The sequence below is a fragment of the Moschus berezovskii genome, chromosome 4, assembly GCF_049115385.1.
Source record: "Moschus berezovskii isolate FMDL1 chromosome 4, NW_MosBer_1.0, whole genome shotgun sequence".
NCBI lineage: Eukaryota > Metazoa > Chordata > Mammalia > Artiodactyla > Moschidae > Moschus > Moschus berezovskii.
The window spans coordinates 70,744,058-70,768,678 of record NC_142463.1 but is presented as its reverse complement, the minus strand read 5'-3'; the positions used below and the strand labels follow the sequence as shown (position 1 = coordinate 70,768,678).

Here is a 24,621-nt window from a genome sequence, read left to right as displayed (position 1 = left end):
CTTAGTTTGCTGATTCCTAGGATGTCGACGTTCACTCTTGCCATCTCCTGTTTGACCACTTCCAATTTGCCTTGATTCATGGACCTAACATTCCAGGTTCCTATGCAATATTGCTCTTTATAGCATCTGACCTTGCTTCTATCACCAGTCCCATTCACACCTGGGTATTGTTTTTGCTTTGGCTCCATCCCTTCATTCTTTCTGGAGTTATTTCTCCACTGATCTCCAGTAGCATATTGGGCATCTACCAACCTGGGGATTTCATCTTTCGGTGTCCTATCTTTTTGCATTTTCATACTGTTCATGGGGTTCTCCAGGCAAGAATACTGAAGTGGTTTGCCATTCCCTTCTCCAGTGGACCACATTCTGTCAGACCACTCTGCCATGACCCATCCGTCCTGGGTGGCCCCACATGGCATGGCTTAGTTTCATTGAGTTAGACAAGCTGTGGTCCATGTGATCAAATTGACCTTATCTTAGATCCACTGATTTAGAATCTTCAAAGAGAGACCTAAAAAGATCTTTTTTTTTTAAAGTAACTTATTATATAGATGTGAAATTCATGCTTTAGATAATTTAGAGAGGTAGTTCATGGCCACACTGATCTTTTGGCAATGTTGAAAGTAAAATCAGATCCCAGTCGTCTTTTTTCTGTGGTATATTCCCTAAAAGAATATACCACAAAATAATCAAAAAAATAAAACCTTAAATACTAGTGATCACAGTGGACGTAGAAGTAGGAAACAGATTAGGTGTAACTGACCACCTTAGAAAGAGGCTCTGAGTAAAAGGTTAATAGAGTTATAAACCAAAAATGATAGTTAAGAGAGAGAAATTCTAAGCAAAAGTACATTATAAGAAGCCACTTAGAGATCACTGTAAATAAACACAAATACATACTTGGAAAGAAGGAACTTCCTAGGTTTTAGTTATTAACTATGAGAGCTTTCAGAAAAACAAGGCAAGGGAGGTGATAAGACCAGTCAGAAAGCAATGTAAAGTTTTGTTTGTTCAGGAAAGACAAAAGAGACTCTGCACTGATCTAACCACCCTGGCAGTGTGGGATAGAAAGGTCCCACCTGCTGGAAGCTCTGGGAAATGAAGGCAGCCTTCAGAATAGACATCAAAGCTCAAAAGAAGCCTCACCTCTGGTGACCAGGCTGTCCTTTCCCCTATTCCTCTAACTTTTCCATTAATCAGTAATTTAAGCCTCTTCAATGTAACTGTCCATTAGGAGACCCTTGCTTGCTTGCTTTCATAGAGTCACAGACTCTGGGTTTTGCCAATGTATTTTTTAAACACGTTTTTATGAAATATTTTACTGTTAAGCAAAAATAATTATATTATCTCAGTATATGCCTTTTAAAAATAATAATAATGTGGCTTTAAATACAACTTGTATTAAACAGGTTCAATTGTGAATATTTTTATAGTTATGTAATCCAAAGGAATTATTGTTGGGTTTGCTTGAACTGATTGAAGAGCCCTCCGGAAAACAGATATCCCAAATTATTCTTCTTTTACTTCAGCCATTACAAACAGGTAATGAGTATATTGATACCTAAGTGTTCCTTGTTTTATTTGTGTAAGTGCCTTGACGTTACTCCAAGATGTTAACACTTTACCAAAGTATAGTTTATGCCTAATTATCGAGTACTCCACTTAAACTAGTAGTAGCAATGCCAACTTGAATCCTACTGCTCATAGAAAGATGGAAATACCTGGCACAGTGTGGGTACCCAGTAAATATTTTGTTGAATGTCATGCCCGTTTTCACGTGCTTTGTTATGACCTATAGCTTTTTGCTTAACCTTCCTATCTGCAACTTATATTTAAAATTTTTCCTGTAAACATATTTAAAGGTTATGTTTCGGCTGTTCTGCACTGCTCAATCTGATTTTGTTGTGGTAGACTTGTGTCTTAATTAAGAATGGTATCAGGCAGGGCATTGCTCAGCCTCTGCCTTAGGAGGTTGGGATTGGGAATAATAAAGGTATTGCTAAAGAATGAAACAAGTGGAAAGAAAAGTTTTCATGACTGAGTAAGAAAAAAAGTACTGGTAAGTAATCGACTTTGGCAACCAAGGCAGATAGTATTTATGCATGGGAAGAGACTACCATTTTATAACCAACATGTAACGCAGTTTATCAGAAGGACCTGGGATCAGAAACTAGAGTAAATTTGTGTTAAATGTGAATGCCCCGCAGATTTGTATCAATTGCAATATTTAAAGTCTTCTAGAAAGAAAAATCTAATACTGCTACATTTCATTTTTACAGTGCTTTGTAGTTTTCAAGATACTTGTTCTTATTTTATGCTTGTAACAACCAAAAAATACGGAAGGAAGTACTTTAAGTTTTAATTATGTAACCTGGTAAGAACATACCTAAACAAAATTTCATGGCATCTGTTGTAAAGTGCCATGATCATAAGGTGCTCTTATTATTTGGCCACCTCATGCGACGAGTTGACTCACTGGAAAAGACTCTGATGCTGGGAAAGGTTGGGGGTGGGAGGAGAAGGGGACAACAGAGAATGAGATGGCTGGATGGCATCACCGACTCTGTGGACATGAGTTTGAGTGAACTCCGGGAGTTGGTGATGGACAGGGAGGCCTGGCGTGCTGTGATTCATGGGGTCGCAGAGAGTTGGACACGGCTGAACGACTGAACTGAACTGAACTGAAGAAGGGAAAAAAAATACTGCCAGTTAGGCTATTGTATGTCATCCTGATATCAGAGTTGTCAAAATGTGGAGGGGGAAACGGTATGTGGTAGTTTGGCATTTACTGGACTTGTTCTTCATTGTTCAGTATACTTCATGAGGCAGCCTCAAGTAACAACTTGGTCTCTGTTTTAGTGATTCAGAAACTTCGTAACAACAAGGCATATTCAGTTGGGTTAGCATTGTCTACACTTTGGAGTCAGCTCGCTCTCCTTCCTGTTCCATACTCAAAAGAACAAATACAGGCAGATGACTATGGCCTTTGTCAGTGCTGCAAGGCCTTAATAGAGTTCACTAAACCTTTTGTGGAGCATGTCATTGATAACAAGGAAAACTCAGTGGAAAATGAGAAATTAAAAGATGAAATACTGAAATTGTAAGTATATTTTTAAGAACAATTCATAATGAACTTAAGAATTTGATAGTTCAGTTATTTAAAATGTTCTTTGTTTTATTTGTGATGGAAATGTAAATCTAGTTTCAAAATGTGGATTTTAGAAGAATATGGAGTTCAGTTGATATAACATGGGCATTTAATGATATTTTTAAAAATTAAGTATCATATGTACATGTGGGTCAGATGGTAAAGAATCCACCTGCAATGAAGCAGACCTAAGTTCAGTCCCTGGGTTGGAAGATCCCCTGGAAAAGGGAACAGCTACCCACTCCAGTATTCTGATCTGGAAAATTCTATGGACAGAGGAGCCTAGCAGGCCACAGCCTATGGGGTTGCAAAGAGCAGGACAAAACAGAGTGACTTTAACTTTTCAAAAAAATTAAAACCAACATCCATGTGTTTAATTTACTTATATTCTTTTATAGGTTGCCTTTACTCGTCATGGTAAGTAAACAATAGCAGTGGAGAGAACAGATAGTTGTAGCTCAAAGAATCTGTTTTTTCCCAGGGGAATTATGTTTTCCTCTCCCTTTGAAAGCAGCAGAAGATGCACCAGACAGTTGAAATTCCAATTTGATAACAAAAACAGTAGCAGAGAATTCAGTAACATTCACACCAGGAGTACTATAGGCTGTGCATAGGAGTTCCGTGCATTGTTGTCAAGCACTTGACATATGGTTAATCCAGATTCAGTGCTGTAAATGTAAAATATTCCCTGTATTTCAACAACCTGTTATTAAAAGAAATACTAAAATATCTTAATAATTTTTATACTGATAACATTGAAATAATGTTTCTAATATATGGGTTAATAAGATAAATTATTAAAATTAATTTCTCTTGTCTCCTTTTTTAGTGTGACTGCTAACAATTTTTTAATTACATATTGGGCTTTAATTATATACAGGACTCTGTTAGACAGTGCTGGACTGGATTATCATGAATTACATGTACCAATAATTTTAGTTTTAAAATTTTGGAGACTAAAACTGCTGTCAGCTTTCTACCTTGTCAGGCTAGGATACTAAACCTTTTTTTTTTTAACCATTTATAAAACTCATTATTTCATGAAAGAAAATATATTTTAACTAAAGAAATAAGTAGGGCTTAATCACAGAATAAAGTTTGTTTTTCTAAATAAAACAAATACAGCTCTATGAAAAAAATTACTGCATTGTCCTGAATTTCCTTGAACTTAGGAAAACTACATATACACTAGCACTGTCCTAAGACAAATATTCAGTATGCATCAGTATAGTCCAGACATGAAAGTGACTTTCTGCACAGTGAGTCTAGCAAAATATTCTTATGCTCTCCCCATTAGTAGTATGAAAAATCTTACAGCACCAGTTTTACAGGCCATTGAGTTATTGGTTATTTTGTTTTTTATTGTTATTTTTCATGTGAAAACTAGTTACCGTATACTTAGGAAGTGCTGTATTCATAGTTAACTATTTCTTAAATTTTAGTTGTTTGAAAAGCTTGAAATGCCCTTTGCTGACAGCACAGTTCCTTGAGCAGTCTGAAGAAGCTGGAGATGATCCTTTAAAGTGTTTTGCATCCGAAATAATAGTAAGTACAGCTAATTTAATTTGTTATAAAATCTGTAATCTAAAGTATTACCTGCTATATTCTCATCTGTGGCACATGGACATGTAAATTGACACATGTATTAATAAAGCAATATGTATTTTTTATAAAACATAGTTAAAAAGATGAAAAATAAATAGCAATAATTTCAATAACCAGATATAAATAATATTAACACCTGTACAGGAAAATTCTGCAGTTTTCCTGTGTCTTTTTCCTTTACTTTCACTCAAAACACTTCACTTCTGACATTTCTGGTCACAAAACGTGTGGGTTTTTTTCCCCCATATGAAACAATTCTGTAGCACCAACTGGACATCCTACAATTTAACTCAATTCTGACACTTAACTACCTGGAGATGTATCAGATTCCACAGGTTAAGGGCTTAGTCCCATGAGACTTCTCCCTATTTCAGATGCCAATTGCTAGTCTTAGGTTCCCGGTTTACCTGCAACTTCTGTCTGGCTTGGCTACAAATGGGAGATTCCGTGACCTCCTGCTCTTTGGGTTCAATTATTTGCTACAACAGCTCACAGAATTAAAAGGAAACCTTTGTTTTACTAGTTTATTAAATGATATGGTAAAGGATGCAGAAGAACAGCCAGATGAAGAGATACAAAGGGCGAGGTGTTGGAGGGTCCCAAGCACAGGAGCTTCTAGTCTCATGATGTTGGAATACATCACGATCCCAGGACACTGATCTCTAGCCTGGAAGCTCTCTGAAATTAATATTTTGGGGATTTTATTGAGGCTTCCTCATTTAGGCATGATAAAACATTAACTCCATTTCCAGTCCCTCCCCCTCTCTAGAGAACTGGGGGATGGGACTTAAAATTCCAAGCTTCTAATCATGGCGTGTTCTTTCTGGTTACCACCCCCTATCCAGGAGCCATCTTAGTGCCCACTCAGAGTCTCTTTACTAGAACAAAAGATGCTCCTAGTGTCTTATAACAAATTTACAGAGGTTTTAGAGCACTTTGTCAGGGACAGGGTTAAACACAAGTATTAGATGTTCCTAGTGCTCTTGTCACTTAGAAAACACTTATAAGCGTTTCAGGAACCCTGAAACATCATGCAAAATGCTGGGCTGGATGAATCACAGGCTGGAATCAGGATTGCTGGGAGAAATACCAACAACCCCAGATATGCAGATAATACTACTTTAATGGCAGAAAGTGAAGAGAAAATAAAGAGCCTCTTGAGGGTGAAAGAGGAGAGTGAAAAAGTTGGTTTAAAACTCAACTTTCAAAAAACTGAGATCATGGCATCCAGTCTCATCACTATAGAAGGGGGAAAAGTAGAAGCAGTGACAGATTTTATTTTCTTGGGCTCCAAAATCACTGCTGATGATGACTGCAACCATGAAATTAAAAGACACTTACTTCTTGGAAGGAAGGCTATGACAAACCTAGACAGCATATTAAAAAGCAAAGACGTCACTTTGCCGACAAAGGTCCATACAGTCAAAGCTGTGGTTTTTCCAGTAGTCATGTATGGATGTGAGAGTTGAACCGTAAAGAAGGCTGAGCACCGAATTGATGCTTTTGAATTATGGTGCTGGAGAAGACTCTTGAGAGTCCTTTCCATAGCAAGGGGATCAAACTAGTCAGTCCTAAAGGAAGTAAACCCTGAATATTCATTGAAAGGACTGATGCTGAAGCTCCAGTACTTCAGACACTTGATGTGAAGTGGCAACTCATTGGAAAAGACCCTGATGCTGGGAAGGATTGAAGTCAAAAGAAGAAGAGGGTGGGAGAGGATGCGATGGTTAATCATCACTGACTCAATGGACATGAATTTGAGCAAACTCTGGGACATAGTAAAGGAGAGGGCAGTTTGGCATGCTGCAGCCCATGGGGTTACAAAGAGTGTGGACACGACTTAGCAACTGAATAACAACAGGAACACTGTGCCAACAACCAGTAGCAGAGACCCATATATATTTTCTGTTGTCTCACAACACCTTCCAGATGTTTTTCTCCTTTAATAGTTTTATATATATATATATATTTTTTTAAAGATCCTATCATATATTTGACTCTTGAACATGTTCAGGAGGTAGGGGCACCACACCTCTGCTTAGTCAGAATACGTGTATACCTTATAGTCTGCCCTCTGTATTCAGAATTTGAAATTTGAGGAGGGATGGGGGAATTAGGAGAGGAGATGCCAGAACTTTAGAGAAGCTAGATTCTAAGATGAGAGATGATTGGTAACTGATATAAACAGATATGTAGTTAAATAGTAGTGAAGAGGTTATGAGTGATGAAGACAGAGGAGGAATGGATTTTCCCAGAAGTATATAAGAACCTGGGGCCTCTTCATTGTTGCAAGGTTAGAGTACAGTATAAACCTCTAGAAATAGTACAGACTTCACCATTTGTGATATATGTACCCCATTTTAAGAAGATGGTTATGAAAGTTGGAAACTTAAAGTTGGGAGTGATGTAATCAAACTGTTTTGAGTTCACCACTGTAATGGAGGATGAACTTAACTGAAATAAGAATGGAAGTAGGGAGATCGGTTAGGTATCTTTGGGGAGTTAAGTGAGAATGATGAGAGTTAAGAGTTAAGTGAGAATGATGAGAGTTAAGAGAGAATGATAAGAGCATGGAAAGAATAGAAGGCAGATTTGAGAACTTTATAAGTAGATAAAATTGCAAAGTTTGGTTGTAGACTGGATTTAGAAGAATAGTAAAATAGTTGAGTTATAGACAAGGTTTTTTGCTTAATAACAACAGGACAGGAAAAGGTTCTGGTAATTGAGGTAGAGAATACACAACCTAGGAGTAGGGGGTTCTGTGCTTTAAATTTTTTTCCATTGTGGAAATTTAAAGACGTTCATAAAAGTAGAGGGCCAAGGTAACATAGTTTTATGTACCCCTTGCCTCACTTTAACAATTAATGTTTTTGCCAATCTTGTTTTATCTAGCCTACCCCCCTCCTTTTTTTGGAGTTGATAAGCAATGTAAAATTAATTTTTTTTTTATTAAATTTTTATTGGAGTATAGTTGATTTACAGTGTTGTGTTAGTTTCTACAGTACAGCAAAGTGAATCACTTATTCACATATGCACCATTTTTTAGATTTTTTTTTCCATTGTAGGTCATTACAGAGTATTGAGTAGAGTTCCTATGCTATATAGTAGGCTCTTATTAGTTATCTATTTTATATATAGTAGTGTGTATATGTCAATCTCAGTCTCCAAATTTATCCCTCCCCCCCTTCTTGCTGTAGTATTTTATAGCAAGTCCTAGATATATCATTTCATCTGTGAGTCTTTGTGTATGCTTCTCTAATTGGTAAGGACTTTTTAAAAAACATAACCACAATGCCATTATGACACCTAACCAGATTAGCAGTTATCTCTAAAATATATATGTATGTATATCTAATACCCAGAGAGAGTAGGTTTTTAAGGAGCAAATTTTGAATAAGAGTGGTGAGATTACCTAAAGAAGTGGATCGGTGTGAGAAAAGAAAGAGTTCAGGGCTGAACCCTGTACGGTTCAGTTCAATTCAGTCACTCAGTCATGTCCGACATTTTGCGACTCCATGGACTGCAGCACGCCAGGCTTCCCTGTCCATCACCAACCCCAGGAGCTTGCTCAAATCCATGTCTATTGAGTCAGTGATGCCATCTAAACATCTCATCCTCTGTCATCCCCTTCTCCTGCCTTCACTTCAGTCTTTCCCAGCATCAGGGTCTTTTCCAATGAGTCAGGTCTTTGCATCAGCTGACCAGATTGTTGGAGTTTCAGCTTCTGCATCAGTCCTTCCAATGAATATTCAGGACTGATTTCCTTTAGGATGGACTGGTTGGATCTCCTTGCAGTCCAAGGGACTCTCAAGAGTCTTCTCCAACTCCACAGTTCAAAATCATCAATTCTTCAGCACTCAGCTTTCAGTTTTACCCTGTAGGATACCAGCTCATGAATGAGCCCATCAGAGAGACCAAGAAAGGAGAGTCAAAGTGGTGATGAAAATATCATAGAAACTGAAGCAGTAGAGTTCAGGAAGAAAGAAATGTTTGCTACTGTTAGATGCAGCAGAGGTAGCCTGCAGAGTTGGAGTTGAAAAGCATCCGCTGGGTTTAGGAAGTAGATGGCTATGATAATCTTAGCAAGAGCAATTTGAGTGGAGTGTGGGAGACAAAAATCAGTTGAGTAGATAAAGGAGTGCATGAAAAATGAGACAAAGGAGATAACGGATATAAGCTATACTTTAGAAGAGTTTGGATGAGTCAGGAAGAAGGTAGTAGAGAAGACATGAAGGTAATTGGGAGCGATAGGGAGGCCTGAGCATATTTATAGGCTAAAGGGGCGGAAACCATCAGGGGGAAAAAGAAAAGTGTTATGGAATAACTGAAGTAATGCAGGAGGAGAGCAGACAGCTGGGCACAGAATCGAGGACTCCTGCAGAGGAAGAACATGTAGAATGGATATGCATGTAGAAAACTGTGTAGCAGAAATGGAGTGTTATAATCAAGGGAATCAGACCTGCTGGCCTGATATTTCTTAAGAATGAGGAGGTAGAAATGAGGGTTGAACAGGGGGCTTCAGAAAACTGATAAAGGTTTAGAATATTGAGTGGAAAGAAAAGAGGGGTAGAAGACCAAGAAAGCATTAGTCAGTAGTGCTGAGCACTTGGGGTCTGTTGTTGGAGACCACAGCTGTAGAATTAAGTATTTGTGTGGTTTTTCTCCAGTAGTATCAGCTGTCTGGGTGTTGAAGTAAAAAGGTGAATTGTAGCTGTCTTTCCAAGGCTGGTATTTTATTGGGTACATGTAGCTAAAGGAAATACAGGGTGCAGTTAGTTCAAATAATAGTGCATTGGTTGGTTAGGGAAAGAAGCGGATTAAGGAGGGACAGATGGGTAGGTTAAAAATGAAGGCGTAATAATACTAGAGAAGTCAGAGGTAGATAAGTAGGTTGGTAGGAGAGATAAGATAAGAAATTACAGTCAGAAAATGAGGTGCTAGAGTTTAGGTATCTAATATGGAATAACTCCAAATGTTGATAGAGATCCAGGATGGAATTTGGTGCCAAAATGGATTAGAAATTAAGGTCATTAGAATTTAGTGGTCAGAAACACCATGAGGCTGACCTGCTCTAGGAGTTCTCTGCATGACTGCAGGATCATAGCAGGAGCTGGATAGAGAAAGGCATGTGAGCAGATACCAGCCTTCAGTGAACATGGGGAAATGACCAGAAAGTCAGCATGTGACAGAGATGAGGACAGATAAAGGGCAGTGTGACATCTGCTTCAGGAAGGAAATGTGCTTTTGCCTGAAAGTGCAGGAAGAACTAAGATAATACTAAGCTTCTACCCATACCACCCCTTCCTGCTGCTGCTTTACTCTGTGTGATGTAAGACATGTGAGAGTATGCGCAGCTCCCACCAGAAACCAGTCAGGTTTAATTAGAGCACTGAGATACAACAAATATCCTATGAAGAGGTTGGGTGTTAGGAAGAGGTTCTAAGATCTCAGTGGAAGGAGCATTATAAGTAGAGCCAGCAGTGAAGAAGCACAAAACAGTTAAGAAACAGAGATGAAATTGGGGCACGAAATGAAGTGAGAAGGTGCTGGTGAAGGATAGGTAAATGTGGCACATCTCAGGCATCCCTCTGGCACAAGTTGTTTTGGTAGAGTACTGCTTGAATGCCCCAAGGGCTGCAGCATAGGAACATTTCACGAGAGGGCAAAGGCTGCTGTGAGAAATTGTAGAGGGTCAGGTATGTTGGGTCTGAGCAAGTCAGCGGAGTGATACCTGGATCAGTGAAGACTCTAACTGGGACACAGGTGAACCCTGAATATCTACAGCAGCACTGTAGAATCTGGTTACATGTAACGATTTTTTAAAAGGCTAACCTTACTCTGTGGGGAGAAAAACAACAACATCTTGTATTGGCTGGGTAAAGAAATGAAACTTCATTATTAAGAGGACATTTGGAATCTGAATATAGTCAATTTTTGTTTTATAACTATAACAAGAATGTGTAGCTTCGAAAATCAATATGTATTTAGCATCTGGTAGCTGAATAGCAGTCTCTTGTGACTGAGGATGAGTTTCCATGGTTCATTTTTATGTTTTGAAATGACTAATGGAGCCATCTGGGATAGGCAGATTTTAACTGCCTGAAGGCTGGAAAAGTCTTATTTGGCTTTCTGATTCTCTACAATATCAGGCCCAGTGCCTGGCACTCAAGTATTTATTGAATAAATTAGTGATTATGTGGAACATCAGTGTTCATTCTGATTTAGCTGTTTTTGTCATACCCTTCTGACTTCTATTTAGTAGTTTCTTGTGGCCTTTAACTTTCTTGAACATTTTTGGTGGAACTTTCTCAATAAATATTGACATTATTATGTCATTTTCTTTATAAGGAAACTAAGGCTTTGGCCACATCATGCGACAAGTTGACTCACTGGAAAAGACTCTGATGCTGGGAGGTATTGGGGGCGGGAGGAGACGGGGACGACAGCAAATGAGATGGATGGATGGCATCACCAACTCGATGGACATGAGTTTGAGTGAGCTCCGGGAGTTGGTGATGGCCAGGGAAGCCTGGCGTGCTGTGATTCATGGGGTCGCAGAGAGTCAGACACGACTGAGCGACTAAACTGAACTGAACTGAAGGCTTTGAACAGGTTAGGAACTAACCCAGTATCTCACAACTAATAAGTGGTAGAGCCAAAACTCAGGTTAATTTAATTGGATACGGAAGATCAGATGCTTTCTAGCACACTAAATATAGAATAAAAGGCGCAGGAGCAATCTTGTGTTTCTTAAGTCTCTCTTTTTCTCTTTCCTTCCCTTCTTAAAACAAACATGAAACTGTGGTCAGTTAACACATGTGGGGATGCTTCTCTTTCTCTTATAACACAAGAGCCTACTGGCCAGTCCATATCCAGCAGACTGGTCGGTGGAGCATTGTTACTAGAGTATTCTTCATTTGATTAGTCTACTGGCATTTCATGATACTTGTATGTCTCACATGTTTAGGTTCTCAGGTATCTCTGAAGCATTTTTTTAATTATGATAAAATATCCCCTGATGGCTAAGATGGTAAAGAATTTGCCTGCAATGGAGGAGACCAGGGTTCAATCCTTGGGTCAGAAAGATTCCCCTGGTGAAGGGAATGGCTACCTGCTCTAGTATTCTTGCCTGGAGAATTCCATGGACAGAGGATCCTGGTGGGCTACAGTCCATGGTGTCACTAAGAGTTGGACATAACTGTGTAATACACACATTCATAAAATTTACCATTTTAACCATTAACTGTATAGTTCAGTGGCATTAAGTACATTCACATTGTTGTGTAACCATCACCACTACCTATCTCCAGAACTGTTTCATCTTCCTATTCACTTCCTTTAGATTGTTGGCAGAAATTCATCTTCTTGAAGCTACAGGATTGAGGTCTCCATTTGGCAACCTACTCCAGTTTTCTTGCCTAAAAAATTCCAAGGGCAGAGGAGCCTGGTGGGCCACATGGTTTATGGGATCACAGAGTCGGACATGACTGAGCCACTGAGCACACACACACTCCATTTTCTTGCTGGCTAGGGACCTCTTTCAGTTTCTAGAAGCTGCCTGTAGTTCCCTGCCAGATAGCCCTCTAAATAGGCCCACTCATAACTTGGCAGCTTAGTTCTTTAAAGCCAGCAGAGGTGAGTTTCTGACTCTTAAAGAGGGCCTGGATCCTCTTTAAAAACATTCTTCCTCTTAAGTCAGGCCCACAGAGGATAGTCTCCCTTCTTAACTCACATTAGCTGATTTGGGGCTCTAATTACATCTGCAAAAATCGCTTCACTTTTGCTGTAGAACACAATCTTATCGTGGGGTGGCATCTTGCCATAGTCCGCTGGGTATAAACAAGTCTCACAGGTCCTACCCACGCTCAAGAGGAGGGGATTATATAGGACGTGAATATGGGGTGGGAGGGGGCACAGTAGAGTGTCTGCTGTAGCTTCCTTTTTTATCCATTTCACAGGGATTTTTGTCAGCAATTGGATACCCTTTTCCCAAAATGATTTTTAATCATGGAAGGAAAAAGAAGACTTGGGATTATCTTGAATTTGAGGAAGAAGAAGACAAACAGTTATCAGACTCTATGGCTTCCCTGGCATATCTAGTATTTGTACAGGGCATCAGTATTGATCAGCTTCCAATGGTCTTAAGGTAGGAGTTAGTATTTATGTATTCTAAAAGGAATAGCATCAAACTCATTTATCTAATGTCCAACATATATTTATTAATGTATTAGTACATTTTCAGTGAAGTTTAAACAAAACCTATTTTTATTCTAAGTATTACTGCCTATAATCTTTCTAAAGCCAGTAATCATCAGTAGTGAAAAGGGTTGGCGGGGAGGCGTTGAAACAGACATAAGGAATAATTGAGACAAGAGTCAGAAAGTGTTAAACTGAGCTTGGTTTTGAAGCTGTTGGGCCAGTTGCCAATAGGGTGGTCTAAATTGCCATCATCTTTTAACTGGATTATTAATGTAATCCTGAGAGGATATGCACTTCTAAAAGTGTATGTGTGTGTGTTTATATATACATTTTTTCTATTTTAGCCCATCATATCTTTTGCAATTTAATATGGGGCACATTGAAGTCCTTTTACAAAGGTAAGATTATTTAAGTGGCATCTCAGAATTAAATAATAGTGTTAAAATAGCCCTTGTCAAGATCAAGGGAAACTACTTTGTCTTTGCCAGACCCTAGTTAATTAATTATTTTATAAAATAGTGAAGCAAGTATTCTGAAGAGACAGAAATGAACCAAAGGGATGTTTACAACAAAATTTCTTATTTTAAACTAAAGATAATATTAAAATATTGTCTTTTAAGGAAATTTCCAGTAATCTGCTTCTAGGGTTTCTTTGCTTATTTCAGAAGTTGGTAAATTAAAATACCTCTATCCCACTGCAGCCTTTTCCAATCTAAGGAGAGGTGGTCAAGAAAGAAATTCATCCATGGTTTTGCTTCATGGATACAGTCTGTGAACTGCATCAAAAGAAAGGAAGTCTTGACTCTGCCTTTTATAGCTTAGATTATTGACAGCAATATCATTCAATAACTTTTCTCATTTGAGGCACCAATGAGAAGAAAAACTTTCTCTTTTAAAAAAAATTACCAAGTAACAGGTATGCAGTTTTCCCAGATAGATATTTAAGAATCTTGCACAACTCTATGCTTTGTTTTTTTTTCTCTAACGTTGAAATTTCTCTCTTGAGATCAGTCAGGACCTTTCAATGCTATCCTCTAGGAATACTAGTGACAGTTTATTAATCCCATCTCTTCCCAGGTGAAGGAAGATTTGTTACATGGCAAATGTCCAAAGCCTCGGCCTACACGGCAGGGATTTCCAAGGGTCTCTTGGCACAAGTAGTTACTAACTCTGTAAATTTACTATTTTGTGTATGTGTTAATGATTTTACATAGTTTATATTATATACATAAAATGAGAATGTGTATTGATTTTAATATTCAGTTCTATAGTCTCAAAATTTCCAAGCTGTTTAATCACTGGGGCAAAAAATGGAACACTTTTAATTCCTTTTATGGTTAGAACAAGAACCTGGAGCCTAAGATCATAGTTTTTGCCACGGATCTTAAATATTAACAATTATTGTAAATGAAAATGAAAAATGAAATGAAGTCGCTCAGTCGTGTCCGACTCTTTGCGATCCCATGGACTGTAGTCTACCAGGGATTTTCCTGGCAAGAGTACTGGAGTGGGTTGCCATTTCCTTCTCCAGGGGATCTTCCTGACCCAGGGATCAAACCCAGGTCTCCCGCACTGCAGGCAGATGCATTACCCTCTGAGCCACTAAACCTTTAAAAATAAATAAATGGAAAGCATTACTTTATATATATATATAAAGAATTTAAGAGAGTTAACCAATTAATCAATTAGAATACATGGCATTATATCAGGCATAGTTTATTTCTTAGCACTTGGTGTTGAAATTCTACTGATCTGACACCAGGAAATAAGCCCTGAGTGGACTGATTATGGTAAATTTGGATATCAGTAGCCAAATCAAAAGACAGATCAAAGGTGGATTAAGAATTTTGACTAAGTTCTTCAACAGAATTTCTCCTTAAGATGCTTTTTTAAAGTATTTAAAATTCAATTTTTGCTTTATTTTTCCTAAAATGAAGGATAATTCTAAAGCAATTTAGAAAACCATGTTGATAAATTTTAATACTCTCTTCCAGAACAGAGGAGTCTGTTTTCTCCAAAGGATTGGTAAGATTTGTTTGCAACCATTATAATTTAAATACACAGTCATGTTAACAAATACAGCTGTTGATATTACCATATTTGTATCTCTGCATATATTTTAATCTGTAGGATCTGTTGGAGAATGGTTTATTGAGAATAGAGGACAACAGTCTGCTTCACCAGTACTTAGAAATCAAGAGTTTTCTTACTGTACCTCAGGTAAGTAAACTATGTATTCTAATCTTGAAAACTGCCACTTTTCTATTCTAAACTTAAGTAAAGTTCTTCTCAGATTCCTTTCCTGCTTTTTTCTCCGTATCCTTTGAAAACTCTGGAACCTTGCTGTCCAGTAGAACTTGCTGTGATGGTAAAAGTATCCTGTTATCTGTGCTGTACAGTTTGAAAGCCACTAGCCATATTGAACACTTGAAACGTGGCTGGTGTGACATAAAGAACTGAATTCTAAATTTAATTTAACCTTAACTAGCTATATGTGGCTGCTGCTAAGTCACTTTAGTCGTGTCCGACTCTGTGTGACCCCATAGACGGCAGCCCACCAGGCTCCCCCGTCCCTGGGCTGGATGCAATACTGTCAAATATAGTAGCTGATATGTGGCTAGTGTCTACTATATTTGACAGTATAGCATCCAGTGGGAAATACAACTTACTTCTTTAACACTTTGGTTCTGTAGGAACCTTGCGAAATAAAGCTCCTTTACTTTTATCATAACTCAGGTCCTCAGGACTCCCAAGACATATAATTCATTACTACAAAAACGTTTTGTTTTTCTCTCCTCTGATTTGTTTTGCCCCTGTTTATTAGTTATTTATTATTATAGCCAAACAGGTCTTAGATGTCAATGTAGAAAATTGTCTTTTCACTATTTAAATAGAAAAATCAGTTTCAGTTCGGTTGTTCAGTCATATCCGACTCTTTGCAACCCCATAGACTGCAGCACACCAGGCTTCCCTGTACATCGCCAAATCCTAGAACCTACTCAAACTCATGACCATTGCGTCAGTGATCCCATCCAACCATCTCATCCTCTGTCGTCCTCTTCTCCTCCTGCCTTTGATCTTTCCCAGCATCAGGGTCTTTTCCAGTGAGTCGGTTCTTTGCATCAGGTGGCCAAAGTATGGGAGTTTGAGCTTCAGCATCAGTCCTTTCAATGAACACGCAGGGCTGATTTCCTTTAGGATGGACTGGTTAGATCTCCTTGCAGTCCAGGGAACTCTCAAGAGTCTTCTCCAACACTGCATTTCAAAAGCATCAGTTCTTTAGCACTTAGCTTTCTTTATAGTCCACTTCTTACATCCATACATGACTACTGGAAAAACCATAGCTTCGACTAGACAGACCATTGCTGGTAAAGTAAGTCTCTACTTTTTAATATGTTGTCTAGGTTGGTCGTAGGTTTTCTTCCAGGGAGCAAGCATCTTTTAATTTCATGGCTGCAGTCAGCATCTGCAGTGATTTTGGAGCCAAAAAAGAAAATAGTCTATCACTGTTTCCATTGTTTCCCCGTCTATTTGCCATGAAGTGATAGGACTGGATGCCATGATTTTAGTTTTCAGAATATTGAGTTTTAAGCCAACTTTTTCACTCTCCTCTTTTATTTTCATCAGGAGGCTCTTTAGTTCTTCTTCACTTTCTGCCATAAGGGTGGTGTCATCTGTGCATCTGAGCTTATTGATATTTCTCCCAGCAGTCTTGATTCCAGCTTGTGCTTCATCCAGTCTGGCATTTCACATGATGTACTTTGCATTTGAATTAAATAAGCAGGGTGACAGTATATAGCCTTGACGTACTTCTTTCCCGATTTGGAACCAATCTGTTGTTTCATGTCCAGTTCTAACCGTTGCTTCTTGATCTGCATACAGATTTCTCAGGAGGCAGGTCAAGTTGTTTGGTATTCCCATCTCTTTAAGAATTTTCCAGTTTGTTGTGATCCACACAGTCAGAGGCTTTGGCAAAGTCTATAAAGCAAATGTTTTTCTGGCTTCTGTTAGTATATAATATGTCTGATTATTTTAAATTAATGTATTATATTTCGACATGTTTGATTTTATTTCTTTTGCCACCCTAGACATAATTGAAAATTACTATGTGTTTCTAACTTGGTAACACCCACTTAATATCAGTTACAAAATGGATTGTACTTAGCTTTCTGTAGGCATAACAGTAGGAGGAAAGGCTTAAAGCAGAAATTAATTCAGCTTTAAATCTCCCATCCTCATTTCTCTGAATTTTTAGTATACATTAATAATATAGTTGTTTCTTTGTAGTCAGGGAAATCCTCAATATAATCTAATATCTGAAATAAATTTGTTTTTTTATTTCTAGGGCTTAGTCAAAATAATGACCCTCTGCCCCATTGAAACATTGGTATGTAAATATCTGGGACTAAATAATAATGAATCGCAGTGAAAAGTTTTAATAATTTAATCCTTAGTTCATGTAACAATATTATTTGTTCCATTTTAGAGGAAAAAAGGTTTAGCTGTGCTTCAGCTGTATATTGACAAATTGGATCCACAAGGCAAATATACATTATTTAGGTATGTATCAAAGGTTAATTGAGAAATGTGTGGTTGATTGAAAACCAAATTAATGCCATTAATTATTTAAGATTATTGTATTTTGGTATGTTTTACATGTAATTCCACTCTCTTCTCTGTGATAGGTAGAGATGAATTAATCAAAAATTATGGATACATATATAAACATATATTATGTGAATATTACATAAAAAATAAACATATATACACACTTCAGTTCAATTAATTGAAATACTCTAAAAATAGACTGAAAAGATTAAACTGAGATTGGTAAGAGTTCTGCTAGAACTTTATATATGTCAATAATATCCATTATTCACAGTTGAAATTAATGGCTCTTGAAGTTAATGAAGTTATAACCTTTGACAGCCTATTCACTTTAACAGTGGAGCTTATTAATAGTACTGTTTGAGGAGTAAAAGATTCTAGCAGCTCTGATTTGAAGATCAGCAAATTTTCTTAAGGGCTATAGGTAAATATAGTCTTTATGGGCCACACAGCCTCTTTTACAACTGCTCAACTTTGGGTTTGTAGTAAGGGTCAGTGTATTCTAATAAAACAAAACAGGCAGTAGGCTGGATTTGGCCTGCAGACCTTAGTTTGTTGATACCTAGGTAATAAAAATGAGTTAAAACCAAATTGGGGCAGTGTTAACATGCTAAGTAAGAAGTGTTCTTTGGGATTGCCCAGTACTGGCACTCTTGATTCCTTTTTCCTTCATTTCTGTTTGATAAGAATCAGAGTAGGTTTATGAAATCTCCATTTGATGCTTAGGTTTTATACCAACTTTCCTGTTCTGATCTACCTGTATTCCTACCCAGAAAACTCCCTCTTCTTAGGTTGATCAGATTGTTTCCTTTCTTTGCAATTAAGTTAATCTAACCAGACTAGTCAAACAGGAAATAATTTGGGGAGTTTTTAAGCTATTATACTAGTGACTGTTCTTGCCATGTTAGATCATTGCAACTATATGCATAAAATGATTCAAATTTGGTTTAATAGAAATTTCTTTTTGGAAAACCCAGTTAAAATATAATCTGCCAGTTAGGGAGTGCAGTAGCCATAACAGGTAACTTTGTTGTTGTCTGCACTGTTTTTTCCCTATTTCTGCAGATAACACATGGCCCATTTGAATTTGTAAAACTTTCATCATCATTTAATTATAATGCAGTCCAGGATAATTTCAAATTTATTTTGATTTTGCTTTAAAGGTGCTTACTGAATACAAGTAATCACTCAGGTGTGGAGGCCTTTATTATTCAAAATATCAAAAATCAAATTGACATGTCATTAAAGGTAAGAGCATAACTAAGATGTCAATTATCAATTTATTCTTTTATTTTGTAGGACTTATTTATTCATTTGTGGAATACATTAATGTGGAATCTTGCTCTTTGGACCTTTTCTATCTCTAATATTAGGGTACAGGCACACCTCAGAGATAATGTGGGTCTGGCTCCAGATCACCATGATAAAGCAGAAATCTCAGTAAATTCAAGTCACACAAAATTTTGGTTTTCCAGTGCATATCAAAGTTAATTAGACTACATTTTAATCTGTTAAGTGCAGTAGCATTATGTTTCAAAAAAAACAATGTACATATATTAATTTTAGAATACTGTATTTCTTAAAAATGGTTAACCATCACCTGAACCTTCAGGGAGCTGTCATCTTTTTCCTAGTGGAAGGTCGATGTTGATGGCTACTGATCAAGATGCTGTGGCTATTTCTTACAGTAAGACAGCAGTAAGGTTTGCCAGATCCATTTACTGTTTCTTTCACAAATGATTTCTCTGCAGCATGCAAAGCTGTCTCACAGCATTTTACCCATAATAGAAGTTCTTTGATTATTGAAGTCAGTCCTCTCAAACTCTGCCACTGCTTTATCAACTAAGTTTATGTAATATTCTAAATCCTTTGTTGTCATTTCAGCAGTCTGAATAGCATCTTCATCAGGAGTCTATTCCGTCTCAAGACACAATTTTCTTTGCCAACCTAGGAGAAACAGCTCCTCTTCTGTTCAGATTTTATCATTGAAATTGCAGCAGTTCATTTACATCTTCAGGCTCCACTTCTAATTTTAGTTCTCTTGCTGTTTCCACTACATTTATTGTTACTTCCTTTTTTTAAAAAAATTTTGGCTGTGCTGGGTCTTTGTTGCAGAATGTGGGTTTTCTCTGATTGTGGCATGTGGGCTTAGTTGCCCTGTTGCATGTGGTATCTTAGTTCTCTGACGAGGGATTGAACCTCTGTCCTCTGCATTGGAAGGTGGATTCTTAACCACTGGACCACCAGGGAAGTCCCTCCACTGAAGTCTTCAACTCTTCCAAGTCATCTGTGAGAGTTGGAATCAATTTCTTCCAAATTCCTGTGAATGTTGATATTTTGACCTTTTCTCATGAATCATGAATGATTCCAGAAGGTTTTCAGTTTGTTCTGCCCAGATACATCAGAAGAATCACTGTCTCTGAAGCAATAGCTTTATGAAATGTATTTCTTAAAGAGTAAGACTTTAAAGTTGAAATTACTCCTTTTTCCATGGGCTGCAGAATGGATATTGTGTTAGCAGGCATGAAGACATTAATCTCATTTTACATTTCCATTAGATCTTTTAAGTGACAAAGTACATTGTCAGTGAGCAGTAGTAATATTTTGAAAATAATCTTTCTTCTGAGGAGTAGATCTCAAGAGTAGGGTTAAAATGTTCAGTAAAACATGTTATAAACAAATATGCTGTCAAGGTTTTATTGTTCCATTTATACAGCTTAGGCAGAGTAGATTTGGTATGATTCTTACAGGCCCTATGACTTTTGGAACAGTAAAAATTAAGCATTAGTTTCAACCTCAAGCCACCAACTGTATTAACTCTTGAGAGTCGGTCTGTCCTTCAAAACTTTGAAGCCAGGCATTTTCTCCTCTAGCTGTGAAAGCCTAGGTGGCATCTTGCTGCAGTATAAGTCTGTTTTCATCTACATTGAAAATCTTTTGGTTAGTGTAGCTATGTTCATTAATTACCTTCCTGTGCTGTGCATAGTCACTGAGTTGTGTTCAACTGTTTGCAATCCTACGGACAGTAGCCCGCCAGACTCCTCTGTCCATGGGGATTCTCCAGGCAAGAATACTGGAATGGGTTGCTATGCCTTCCTTTAGGGGATCTTCCCAACCCAAGGATCGAACCCAGGTCTCCTGCATTGCAGACAGGTTTTTTACTATCTGAGCCACAAAGGAAGCCCAACATTACCTTCCTAGATTTTCTGAATCACTTACTGCAGCTTCTGCATCTGCACTCGCTGCTTCACCTTGCACTGTTAGGTTTGGAATTGGCTGCTTTCCTTCAACCTTATGACCCAGTGTCTACTAGCTTCAAACTTTCCTTCTGAACTTTCTCACCTTGTAGCCTTCATAAAATGGACGAGTTAGGACCTTGCTCTAGATTACATTTTGGCTTAAGAGAATGTTGTGGTTGGTTTGATCTTCTATCCAGACCACTAAAACTGTCTCCATATCAGCAATAAGGCTGTTTCACTTTCTTATCATTTGTGTGTTCAGTGGAGTAGCTCTTAAATTTCCTTCAAGAACTTTTCCTTTGCATTTAGGCTAACTTGGCTAACTGTTTTTGGCACAAGAGGCCTAGCTTGGCCTTCGACGTGCTTCCTCACTAAGCTTAATCAATTCTAGCTTTTGATTTAAAATGAGACTTATATGACTCTTCCTTTAACTTGAATACATTGTAGGGTTATTAATTGGCCTAATTTCGGTACTGTTGTGTCTCAGGAAATAGGGAAGACCAAGGAGAGGAGAGAGAGAGAGAGACAGGAATGGCCAGACATTGGAGCGGTCAAAACACACACACTTTTCAAGTTCACTGTCTTCTATGAGCCTGGTTCATGGTGCCCCAAAACAGTTAATAACATCAGAGATCACTGATCACAGATCACCCTGACAAATACATAATAATGAAAGTTTGAAATTTTGGAGTATTATCAAAATGTGACACAAATGTGAAGTGAATAAATACTGTTGGAAACATGGTGCTGATAGACTTACTTGACACAAAGTTGCCATAAGCCTTCACTATGTAAAAAATTGCAGTAAAGTGAAGTGCAGTAAAATGAGGTATGCTTGTATATTTTCCCCCCATTTCTACTCTTTTAAAATCTGATTTTGAAATTTGTTACCTATAGATTTAAATTGTATTAATTCTAATAATATGAGTTATTTTTGTTTTGCTGCATACTTGTGAAATATTAATGGAAACTGAAGTCTGTTTGTAAATACTCAGTAATTCCATATAGAGAACAGAGAAAGAGCATACCAGTGCTCTCAAACTAGCAGGGTTTGTTCCAAGTGTCTGGAAATAGTGAATGAGAGAATGGAAATCAAAGTTAAAAATATATATTTAAAATATGTAATGGCTTATTTTTGTAGTGTCAAGGTACTAGGAAAATACATGTATTTATCAACCTGTTATTTAAAGCCTTTTTCATGTTTTCTTTTGCTTCTCAGAAAACACATAACAAATGGTTTACAGGACCACAACTGATTTCCCTTCTGGATTTGGTACTCTTTCTCCCAGAGGGTGCTGAAACAGATCTACTGCAAAACTCAGACAGGTGAGGTGAACATTACTAAGGTTCACATAGTAAATTCAGAATAAAATGTGAAACCCCTGCTTTGGGAGCCTAAACTGAAATAAAACATATTTTCCTGTGATTTTATAGTTAATGGTTAGTTCATAAAATTTCATGTTTACATGTTTAAGTAATTTTTGTTGTTGTTTAGTCTCTTATATGTTTGGATTTTATTGTTTTGTTTTCCAAGATATACATTTTTTTTTCATATACAACGTGTAATTTTACTTTTAGTATTACTAGAATGAATGTTGAGAAATAGTTGTGTATAAAAGGAATCTTAAAATTTGAGAAGCAAAAGATGGTACTCTTAAACATTAAAGATAACAAGTCTCCCTTGGTGGAAAAGGCAGTGACATCCCACTCCAGTACTCTTGCCTGGAAAATCCTATGGACAGAGGAGCCTGGTGGGGTGCCGTCTATGGGGTTGCACAGAGTTGGACACGACTGAAGCGACTTAGCAGCAGCGGTCTCCATTGGGGAAAACGAGAATAGTAATTTTCACAATTAAATTCTGTGAACTTGGAGAACAAGAATAATAAATTATGTTAAGGGAGGAAGATATGTGATAAAATATTTTAAAGGAAAAGTTTTGGATGCCCAAACACAATTGTAGAAATATACCCAAGGTTTTAACTTAACCTTTATTCACTGAAATTATTGATCATGTAAAATTGTACTGTAAGTAACAAATCATATTTTCTTAATTAACAGGATAATGGCTTCGTTGAATTTATTGAGGTATTTGGTTATCAAAGATAATGAAAAAGACAATCAAGTAAGTGAATTTTTTGAAAAAGAAACTGTATTATTCAAATGCATAAGGAATGTTTTGTTATTTTCTTATCAATACCTACTTAAGCCAGTGAGTAATATTTTATGCAGTTGCAATAAGTGCCAACAATTATTCTTTAAACTTGAAGTTAATTCCCAGGAGTCCTTACCATCCCACATCCAACTGCCCTTTCCTTTTCCTCTTGTGCCTCTGTGCTCTTGTTGTGAGCATCACTTAGCTCTGTTAGGTAGGTAAGGTGCAGCTTCTAAATTAACTAACCTTTTGAAACTCAACATATGTTTGCTTATCTTGTTCATTAACCTTCACCTATATAGCTCAAGATTTGTGTCTGAGCTATATAAAATAAAATAATCTGATATCCCCCTCATCGGACTTGACGAAGCATTTTCAGCACTAAATCTGTTAACAGCACCTTTTGAATAATGTGTAGGAAGTTGAAATTTTTAAAAATAGTGCACTATAAGAGGTATTCAATAAGTAGAAAACTATTTGAGGGAGATTTGTCATACAGTAAAATTATATTTGTTTTTTATCTTCTCTTTCTACTTAACTCTATTCTAATAGTTGCTTTCTGTATATGTGTCATCTTATTAACTGTAACTACCTGAATTACATGCATGATTAAGGTTAGTAATGAAATGAAAGTAACTGAGTTTTATATAAGAATCCCAGAGCCGTTTTTTTTTTTTTAAGTAAATCATGATTTGGGATCAAACATTTATGGAAAAAGTAGCAGTAGATTTTTGACTGAATCTATTAGATTCAATGATTTGACTTCCCATTCATTGCTCTTCAGCCAAAAATAGTTATGTGCTATCACTGCTAGTGGATACTCTAAACAAGGATGCTTCTTTTTCATAACATTTTTTCAAACGTAAAGCCAGGTTGAAAGAATTTCACAGTGATCACTGTTTTATGCACTACAGAGATTCTACTGTTAACATTTTACTCTGCTGTTTTCATTTATACATCTCTCTAGCCTCTAACAATCCTTCAGTCTCTCTTGATTTTTTGATGCAGTTCAGGGTAAACTACAAACATCATCATACTTTCCCATAAATACTTCAGCACATATTTCATTCTAAAGAGTTAAATATTTGTGTATAGTTTTTCTTTGAGTTAAAGTTCACATAAAATATAATGCCCAAATTTTAATTATACATTAACTGAATTTTAACAAATGCTTAGATCTGTTATCCAAATCCTTATCAAATATAGAACATTACTAACATCACAAGAAGCTCTCTTTTCCCCTCCCAGTTAATGCTGATGTCATCATTCCACACCCATCCCTAGTTAGTTAGTTAGTTAGTTAATTCAATCACTCAGTCGTGTCCGACTCTTTGCGACCCCATGAATCGCAGCACGCCAGGCCTCCCTGTCCATCACCAACTCCTGGAGTTCACTCGGACTCACCTCCGTCGAGTTAGTGATGCCATCCAGCCATCTCATTCTCTGTTGTCCCCTTCTCCTCCTGCCCCCAAGCCCTCCCAGCATCAGAGTCTTTTCCAGTGAGTCAACTCTTCGCATGAGGTGGCCAAAGTATTGGAGTTTCAGTTTTAGCATCAGTCCTTCCAATGAACACCCAGGATTGATCTCCATTAGAATGGACTGGTTGGATCTCCATGCAGTGCAAGGGACTCTCAAGAGTCTTCTCTAGCACCACAGTTCAAAAGCATCAA

At 37.3% G+C, this 24,621-nt stretch overlaps 1 protein-coding gene across 4 annotated transcripts in view; it reads left to right on the top strand.

Annotated features, from left to right (window-relative positions):
* GLMN (glomulin, FKBP associated protein) overlaps positions 1-24,621 on the top strand; it is a 59,910-nt gene that overhangs the window by 8,641 nt on the left and 26,648 nt on the right. For 3 of the 4 annotated variants that reach the window (XM_055403555.2, XM_055403554.2, XM_088835496.1), the window contains exons 5-16: positions 1,434-1,542; positions 2,860-3,100; positions 4,591-4,693; positions 12,712-12,899; positions 13,297-13,350; positions 14,947-14,977; positions 15,083-15,172; positions 17,298-17,339; positions 17,439-17,512; positions 18,724-18,808; positions 22,019-22,125; positions 22,858-22,921. In XM_055403555.2, the coding sequence (XP_055259530.2) occupies positions 1,434-1,542; positions 2,860-3,100; positions 4,591-4,693; positions 12,712-12,899; positions 13,297-13,350; positions 14,947-14,977; positions 15,083-15,172; positions 17,298-17,339; positions 17,439-17,512; positions 18,724-18,808; positions 22,019-22,125; positions 22,858-22,921 (1,188 nt within the window). The remainder of the gene's footprint in view (positions 1-1,433; positions 1,543-2,859; positions 3,101-4,590; positions 4,694-12,711; positions 12,900-13,296; positions 13,351-14,946; positions 14,978-15,082; positions 15,173-17,297; positions 17,340-17,438; positions 17,513-18,723; positions 18,809-22,018; positions 22,126-22,857; positions 22,922-24,621) is intronic. The other variant, XM_055403556.2, reaches the window with a different exon arrangement.